Consider the following 9,755-nt stretch of genomic DNA (forward strand, 5'->3'; position numbering starts at 1 on the left):
ACAACAATTCCTAGTGTTGCCAGCTAAACAAACCTTACTACATATCAACTGCTGCCTTCCTTTTACCACTATAATGCTATTCTTGGTGGTGTGTAGACTACCACTACTACTATACTGTGTACAGTATTGATTAAGTGTAGTTGATGCTATATGCATGCTGTTCACTACATATAGATTAATCAATTATTAGATTTAGTAATCAATGATTAAGGAGAGCCCTAATATCTACTGTCATGGTGCCAATCTGCTACTGTCATGGTGCCAATCTGCTACTGTCATGGTGCCAATCTGATACTGTCATGGTGCCAATCTGCTACTGTCATGGTGCCAATCTGCTACTGTCATGGTGCCAATCTGCAACTGTCATGGTGCCAATCTGCTACTGTCATGGTGCCAATCTGCTACTGTCATGGTGCCAATCTGATACTGTCATGGTGCCAATCTGCTACTGTCATGGTGCCAATCTGCTACTGTCATGGTGCCAATCTGATACTGTCATGGTGCCAATCTGATACTGTCATGGTGCCAATCTGATACTGTCATGGTGCCAATCTGCTACTGATATGAAAGTATAGCAGATATGATATGGTTTTTCTGATTACCAATCAAGACACACGGTAGTGTGTCGTGCGGCCCAAGAAGCCGGCGTGCAACCCCGTGAGTATATTGACAGGAAGAAAGAAAACGCAATTTTCGCACCTCCGTAGCTCTGTGCTGCCTTGATGAAACAAGACAAATTTTGCTGTGTACATTCCCTCCAACTTCAGTACTCCACATTCCAAATTTGAGCGAAATCGCTTCAGGCACTCCTAAGATATGCGACTTCAAAAATTGGCTTAGTTTCTTCGTTTTTTTTCTTCTTCTTCTTATTTTTCTTCCTCTTTTCGCACACTTACAAAAACTGCTATAAAACACGAACGCGTTATCCGATTGCCTTGAAATTTGGCACACAGAAGGGGGGTATAAAGGCGCATCTCGGTACCAACTTTGGCTGGAATACCATAAACAGGCAAAGAGTTATGAGCGATTATGCACGAAAAATAACACCAATATGTTGTCACGCCTACAGGGTAAACCGCGTATGGGAAGAAGCTGAAAATCGGTGGGTAAATAGGTTAACTATTGAACCTCAAACCTTTTGTGGTTTGAAAGAAATCGAGCTAAAAACCAGGAAGATACAGCGAAAAAATCAACAGTGTGTAACAATTATGCAATCGAGATTAGCTAATTTATTATTATTATTATTATTATTATGCTTGCCACGCCTACCAGATAAACCACTTGGGGTAATGCTTTGAAAATCGCTGTACAGATGGAGTTATCATCTTAGAAAGGCTCTTCAATGGTGTAGAAGAATCAGACTTAAAGCCACGGAGTTATAACACGAAATCCAACTTGGTGTAGCAAGTGCGAGATCGAGATACTCTAATAGAGCAGTCATCCTAATAGAGCAGTCACCCTGAACAGAATTCAAGAGATCAGTTAGAAATAAGTAACCTGTATAGAGATCAGCTACAAACAAATCACCCTGTAGAGAGTTCAGCTACAAACAATTCACCCTGTTCAGACATCAGTTAGAAGAAGTTTTCTTGTAGAGAGTTCAGTTACAAACAAATCACACTGTTGAAAGATCAGCTAGAAGATGTCACCTTATAGATAGTTCAGTTACAAAGAAACCACCATGTATAGAATTCAGCTACAAACTAGTGACCCTGTAGATACATCAGCTAGAAGAAGTTACCTTGTAGAGAGTTCAGCTACAAAGAAACCATTCTGTAAAGAGCTCAGCTGCAAACAAATCACCTATACAGAATTCAGCTACAAACAAATCACCCTGTAGAGAGATCAGCTAGAAGAAGTTACCTTGTAGATAGTTCAGCTACAAACAAATCATCCTGTAGAGAAATCAGCTAGAAGAAGTTACCTTGTAGATAGTTCAGCTACAAACAATTCACCCTGTACAGAGCTCAGTTAAAAGAGGTTTCCTTGTAGAGAGTTCAGCTACAGACAAACCACCCTGTAGAGAGTTCAGCTACAAAGAATCCATCATGTAGAGAGTTCAGCTACAAACAATTCACCCTGTAAAGAGATCAGCTAGAAGAAGTTACCTTGTAGAGAGTTCTGCTACAAACAAATCTCCCTGTAGAGAGATCAGCTAGAAGAAGTTTCCTTGTAGAGAGTTCTGCTACAAACAAATCACCCTGTAGAAAGATCAGCTAGAAGAAATCACCTTGTAGAGAGTTCAGCTTCAAAGAAACAATCATGTGAGAGTTCAGGTACAAACAAATTGTCCTGTAGAGAGATCAGCTAGAAGAAGTTACCTTGTAGAGAGTTCAGCTACAAAGAAACCATCATGTAGATAGTTCAGGTACAAACAAATCACCCTGTAGAAAGATCAGCTATAGAAGAAATCACCTTGTAGAGGGTTCAGCTACAAAGAAACTATCATGTAGAGAGTTCAACTACAGACAAATCACCCTGTAGAAAGATCAGCTATAGAAGAAATCACCTTGTAGAGAGTTCAGCTACAAAGAAACCATCATGTAGAGAGTTCAGCTACAAACAAATCGGCCTGTAGAGAGATCAGCCAGAAGAAATTACCTTGTAGAGAGTTCAGCTAAAAAGAAACCATCATGTAGAGAGTTCAGCTGCAAACAAATCACCTGTAGAGAGTTAAGCTACAAACAAATCTCCCTGTAGAGAGATCAGCTAGAAGAAGTCACCTTGCATGGAGTTCAGTTACAAAGCAATAAACCATGTAGAGAGTTCAGCTGCAAACAAATCACCTGTAGAGAGTTCAGCTAGAAACAAGTCACCCTGTAGAGAGATCAGCTAGAAACAAGAACTCAGTTACAAACAAATCGCCCTGTAGAAAGATCAGCTAGAAGAAGTTACCTTGTAGGGATTTCAGCTACAAACAAATCACCCTGTAGAGAGTTCAGCTACAAAGAAACCATTCTGTAAAGAGCTCAGCTGCAAACAAATCACTTGTACAGAATTCAGCTACAAACAAATCACCCTGTAGAGAGATCAGCTAGAAGAAATTACCTTGTAGATAGTTCAGCTACAAACAAATCACCCTGTAGAAAGATCAGTTAGAAGAAGTTAACTTGGAGAAAGTTCAGCTACAAAGAAACCATTTTGTAAAGAGCTCAGCTGCAAACAAATCACCTGTACAGAATTCAACTACGAACAAATCACCCTGTAGAGAGATCAGCTATAAGAAGTTACCTTGTAGATAGTTCAGCTACAAACAAATCTCCCTGTAGAGAGATCAGCTAGAAGAAATTACCTTGTAGAGAGTTCAGCTACAAAGAAACCATTCTGTAAAGAGCTCAGCTGCAAACAAATCACCTATACAGAATTCAGCTACAAACACATCACCCTGTATAGAGATCAGCTAGAAGAAGTTACCTTGTAGATCATTCAGCTACAAACAATTCACCCTGTAGAAAGAGCAATTAGAAGAAGTCACCTTGTAGAGTGTTCAGTTACAAAGAAACCACCATGGAGATTTCTGTAATCAATATAATATTATGTGACCGGATTTGCGAAAAGGAGTCTTCCACACACATCCAATTCCGTAAACGTTGGAGACCATAACTCAGTGTTCAAGTAACATATTAACCTGCAAATTTCACCATGTATTCAGCTATAGTGGTGCTCACCACTGCCCAAAATTCAAGGCAATAGCTCTTTCCAATCTGAAGTTATCAATTGTCAAAGTTGGCAAATTGGATGTGTGTGGAAGACCCCTTTTCGCAAATCCGGTCACATATGTATTATACAGTATATATAATTTATACATTTACTGATAAAATATTTAAAGTACATCTACTTCATCTTTCTTCTTCCTGTAGTAAAGAAAAAAACATAGGTTAAAAAAGTCCCAAAGCTGGCCATAGGCCGGCTTTGGGGTATACAAATACAAAAAGAAATGAAATCTAATCCAAAACAGCCAAGCTGTAAAAAAAGTGTGCGGCCCTCAGAAAGGCTATGGTGAAAAAAGATGTGAAATCCAAGGTGGCGGCCAAGAAATGGCTGTGATGGTAGGTTAATGGTAAAAATTTTAATAATGACAATTTAGGTAAATTTTGTGAAGCGGCACAAAAATTCACCTGAATTGTCGTTATTAAAATTTTTACCATTAACCTACCATCACAGCCATTTCTTGGCCGCCACCTTGGATTTCACATCTTTTTTCACCATAGCCTTTCTGAGGGCCGCACACTTTTTTTACAGCTTGGCTGTTTTGGATTAGATTTGATTATCAGCGCAAACTAGTGTGCAGATTATAGCTAATTAAGAAATAGCCAGTTACAATGGTGAAGCTTTTGTGACCTGTATCTTAGCTTAGATATGATAAGTGGATAGGTTAAAATAACCTATAATGTATGCAGAAGAGGTTGGAAGCATAAGCTCTACAAAAAAAAATTCACAGTTTTTAGTGGAGTATAGCATTGAAGGAGGGCGGCAATGTTGAATGGTGGCCGTGATACTCATTTCTAACCTTCTTCGTGGCAGCCAATTACTGCTATCATTTGTCCAATGCAGGCTTTCTTCAGTCTCGTGTGATCTGCGCGTAGTGAACTATGCTGCATAGGATGACTTCTTCGGTGTTTATTTGTACTGTTTTTTCAAGTGGGACTCCTCTCTCTATCTTTTAGCCCGTCAACAGTTACTGCATCCGCATTGCCTGGCGTGAGGTCTCACATGATTTATATGTAGCCCAAGTTTAAAAACTAACCGTGCCAATGCCATATACTTGTCATATTTCATCAATTGGGAGGTATTTCAGCACCCAAGAAGGTCCAGTACACTTTTCAATACAAACCATTGGGCTCATGCGCACGCTCCTATGTATCTATCTATACATGAATAGTCAGTTCCAGACTTGTACACCTGTCACACTGGCTTCTGGTCTAGTCACAATATGTGTACACCTTGATCTAGAGATTTTTGCTCAGTATATGAAAAAGTTTTAGTTTGCTAGGAAAAAATGTAGTAAGTTTTATATATTACAAAACAAGTTGAAGTTGTGAGCACTGTTACTTAAATACCTGGTGACCATATGGTCTGTTTGACGTGGTTACTATGGAGTTCAAATTAATCAACTATTTTAAAATGCACAGAAACAAGTTTTGTGTTGGCTTCATCATGTTTTTTTAATGAGATTTCTTTAGCCAGTACAGTAGAACAGTACCTATGGCTATACTTATGTATAATTCAGTATAAGAGTCACATCAGTTGAGTATCTCCTTACCTCCTAGTACATACCATGTGAAGGTAATAATGAGCTCTTAATCACCCATACAGCACATACATAGGACCATTTTACCATTTGACAGTCCTTTTACCTAGCATAAACCTTCACAAACATTTTAGTACAACCCGTAAATATATATATTTTTAATAGAATGGAGTCTTCTTTTAAGCTTGAAATTGTTGCTCACATGGTTGTGCAGAGACAGACACACTGACATGATTTTCTCAAACCGATTTCAGACAAACAGTTGCATGTCTTGGCTGGAGGGTACCCACCTGGTTTTAAAATATGTTATGTACGTATAGCAGAGTAATTGTAATGATGTAATAATATCATTGTCAAACTATGTTGTGTGTGTTGTTTATACAGATGCCAACTACACTTGTGCTCACTGTCAAGCACAGTTTGTGGAAAAATACAATTTTGATATTCACTTAAAGTACAGTCAAGCTTGTTGTGATGCTAATCCACAAGTGTTCAAGTGTGGAAAATGTGGAGAAGTGTTTACTACACTGATCAACCTTCAACAACATATCAGGAGACATGAACAAAATAACCATCCCACATCCACATCCTCAAGATATCATGAAGTTTCCAATTCTTCAACATCACAGACACCAATACCAACTGGTGATAGTGAACACTTCCAATGTGAATTCTGTGATAAATCTTTTACACAAAATGAAGATCTACAGGAATACTTACAAACTCATAATGGAGACCGTCCTTATAAATGTCAATATTGTAGTTGGACATTTCGTAATAAGGACAAACTGAAACGTCATTTGTTAACTCACACTGGAGAAAAGCCTCATCAATGCCAATACTGCCACAAAGCCTTTGCAGTGTATTACTCCCTGAAACTCCATTTGAGAACTCACACAGGGGAAAGACCTTATAGTTGTAAGTATTGCAGTAAATCATTTGTATCATCTTCTGCACTTAAAGTTCATTTAAGAACTCACTCAGGGGAGAAGCCTTTTTGTTGCAAACATTGTAGTAAGTCATTTGCAATTTCTTCTACTCTTCAAAGACATTTAAGAACTCACACAGGAGAAAAGCCTTACCAATGTAAATATTGTAAAAAAACATTTACAGCGGACAACAGTTTATTAGTGCATTTACGTTCACATACAGGGGAGAAACCATATCAGTGCCACTATTGTGGTAGAGCATTCACCAGATCTCATAATTTACAATATCATTTAAAAACTCATAAAGGAAAGAAATCCTACCAATGCCAATATTGTCACAAATTCTTCACACGCAACTCGGTACTTAAGAAACATTTATGGATTCACAAGAAGCAAAAGTCATACCAGTGTCAGTATTGTAGTGAAGTGTTTGAACAATCTGGTGCTCTTAAGATACATTTGAAAACTCATGGAAAAGAGAAGCAATTCAAGTGCAAGCAGTGTAGCAAAGCGTTTACATCTTCAACAGGTCTTCTATATCATACGAGAACTCATACAGGAGAGAAACCATTCCATTGTCAACATTGTGATAAGGCATTTACAAGATCAGATCATTTGCGAAGTCATGAAGCTAGAATTCATACCAGAGAAAAGCTTTACCAATGCCAATATTGCCAAAAATCTTTTTCTTACAACAATTTACTAATAAAACATTTAGCTTTACATACAGGAGGGAAGCCTTATAGTTGTAAACATTGTAGTAAACAATTCTCATCATCTAGTGGACTTCAATATCATTTAAAGACTCATTCAGGGGAGAAGCCTTATCAGTGTCAACATTGTTGCGAATTGTTTATAACCAAACACCAACTGACAAGACATTTACAAGTTCATAGTGAAGAGAGGCCCTACCAATGTGACAGTTGTGGAAAATCTTTCAAAAGGTCATCTCATTTAAAACATCATGTAAGAAGCCATACTGGGGAGAAGCCCTACCAATGTCACTATTGTCATAAAGCTTACACCACAAACTTTATGCTCAAGAAACATTTGAAACTCCACGATGGAGAAAATTAAGGTCATATTACAAATGTATCAAAGATGCCACAGGTTTGAATGCCTATTACAGTATCTCTGTAGTATGTTCACTATTATTGTAAAGGACTTTAGACATTAAACACTTACCATAGTAACCAAATAGCTACTGTTCTCGTTTTTTTGCATAATAAATAATTTTATGCATTTACTGTATACATAATTCAAATGTGTACATTGATTACAGCCAAGTGGTATTTACCCTTTAGAGAATCTATACTACTTCATGCTACAGTAAACCCCTTGTTTATTCGTACCCAAAATTGAAAATGATATATCAGAGTATTTTTTAGCACAGGTGTATGTTCTATTAGAATATTTTAGAGTACTCCTTCCAAGAACTGTACCTGAATGGAATAGACTGAATGATGACTAACTGTGTAAATAGTGACCTCAGACCATTTTTAATGTTCGCATATTTTGAATGTTTTTACATTCCAGGTTTGTAATAGAATTATTAGGAATGTCAGATCTAAAAATGGAACTGAAATATCTTATTCCTTTCAATCTTTTGTCATTTTACAGCACAAAACATCCTGTGTAGGATATTTTTGTATGGGAACCACACCTCAGTTTAATGTGCTGTAACTTGTAAATGTGAAGATTTGAGCTTAAAATTTTTACCACATAATGATGAGAAAATGTGCATCTCAAAATGCCACTATAAGCCACACCCACCAAAATAGTACCTCATCAATTGTGTCATGCACACATGTGTAATGGTTTACAATACTATTATTTTGTTTCATGATTTACATGTTATATGTAACTGAAAATCTAAATCTGATCACAAATTAAAGCCATTGTGAAAGCAGCAAATAATATATGAAAACATGTTAAGAAATCTTGTAAGATTATATACCAAGTGTATCATGCTGCATTCTTGCATGCAGCCAAATGGCTGACAACTGATGTCATGCAATGAAGATGTGTGGTGAACTCATAATTATGCAACCTGCTATATTTCAACTTGGGTCATGCATACTGCACCTAGCTATAAAGCTGGTTATGAAGGCAAATGATATAGTGTTCAGGAACTGTGTTGAAAATAATGCATAGCTAGCCACAAAAACCCATGGCCATTGATTTTGCAAATCGTGTAACAAAACTGACGGACTGCAAAAACAACCTTTGATTTGCAGGTACTACAAATGGGCAGGATCTTGTTCACAGTAATTAAAACATTTCAGCTAATTAAATGTTGAATCATTCCATAATACCAAGTTGCTATTGTTCCGGCAACTGGAAATATTTTTCCAGGGCTGGTCCACTTGATTTCTTAATTTCTCTCACTATCAAACACATGCACGAGCTAGGGGTTGACACGTGTCTAGTAGTCCGAAGTATTCAACTTCAGAGCATGCAACCATGTTTGCCTCGGGTCTTACGGCATGCAACAAGTAGTTCACAGGCAAACTTTAGAGTATGTTATATTTTTATTCACGTGACTGCTGAAACAATAGCAACATCCTACAATAATTTATGTACAAATCATCAAAACTTCCACCATAGATATAATATGTATAGCTCTTTCTGTAAAGAAGCCACACAAAGTGCATATAGTGGCGTTTTCCTAACCTGTGATCTGCTCTTCCCATTATTACAGTCATTAGTAATTATCTATAGTTTGTGAAATATTCTTTAAAATTTTTCTTCCAGTGGCAAGAGAATTAACACTAATATACAATGAAACTCATAAACCCTGGGGGCCATCTAATGTTCAGATAACCCATAACTCTGAAGTTATAGTTACATTATATAGCTATTTAACACTCATTGCTGGCAGAAATTAATGAATGTTATTGCTTTACTACCCTAATAGAACACCCATTATTCTAATAGAACAGTCACTGTTAAATGAAAGTTTGGATATTGAAGTTCCACTGTATACAGGCTATCCCAGCGGTTGTGGTTTATTTGATAAACCTTGTATTTATTAGAGGATCAAGTGTATTACTGGTCTGATTTGTGCAGCATTCGATTACTGATCATAAAACAAGGCTGTGTGGGCTAAGCAGTCATGGGTTAAGGTTTAATGATGATTTCTGATTAACAAGTCAGGCCTAGCTTGAAATAAATTATTATGGTTCAGGAAGTTCTTTGATAGTACAGTGGTCCCTCAATTATCTGAATTCATTGGGTACTGAGGGTGTTCAGATAATCAAAAAGTTCAGATAATAGAATCCAATTCATTTATATACAGAGCCCTGTACAAATACTCTAATAGAACACACACTTTATACAAAATACTCTAATAGAACAGTCACATCTACATAGTTCGGATAATCGAAAATTCGGATAATCAAGGGACCACTGTATAAGGAACCATACATAAACATGTAGGTTTATTCAAAGCATATTATACTTACTATGCTTACGACAAATGACATAATGCATATATGTACAACCATGAACATAAATTTAGTTATAGTGTGTCTTCTCAAATGAGTTTCATGCAGACTAATAGAAGTTATAAATGT

General features: G+C 37.0%; 1 protein-coding gene across 3 annotated transcripts in view; it reads left to right on the forward strand.

Annotated features, from left to right (window-relative positions):
* The window catches only part of LOC136255167 (zinc finger protein 271-like), a 20,386-nt gene extending 12,882 nt beyond the window's left edge, over positions 1–7,504 (forward strand). For all 3 annotated transcript variants that reach the window (XM_066047890.1, XM_066047897.1, XM_066047903.1), the window contains one exon: positions 5,636–7,504. In XM_066047890.1, the coding sequence (XP_065903962.1) occupies positions 5,636–7,257 (1,622 nt within the window). In that variant the 3' untranslated portion in view covers positions 7,258–7,504. The remainder of the gene's footprint in view (positions 1–5,635) is intronic.
* The last annotated feature ends 2,251 nt before the right edge of the window (positions 7,505–9,755 follow it).

Source organism: Dysidea avara, chromosome 1, assembly GCF_963678975.1.
Source record: "Dysidea avara chromosome 1, odDysAvar1.4, whole genome shotgun sequence".
Classification (NCBI taxonomy): domain Eukaryota; kingdom Metazoa; phylum Porifera; class Demospongiae; order Dictyoceratida; family Dysideidae; genus Dysidea; species Dysidea avara.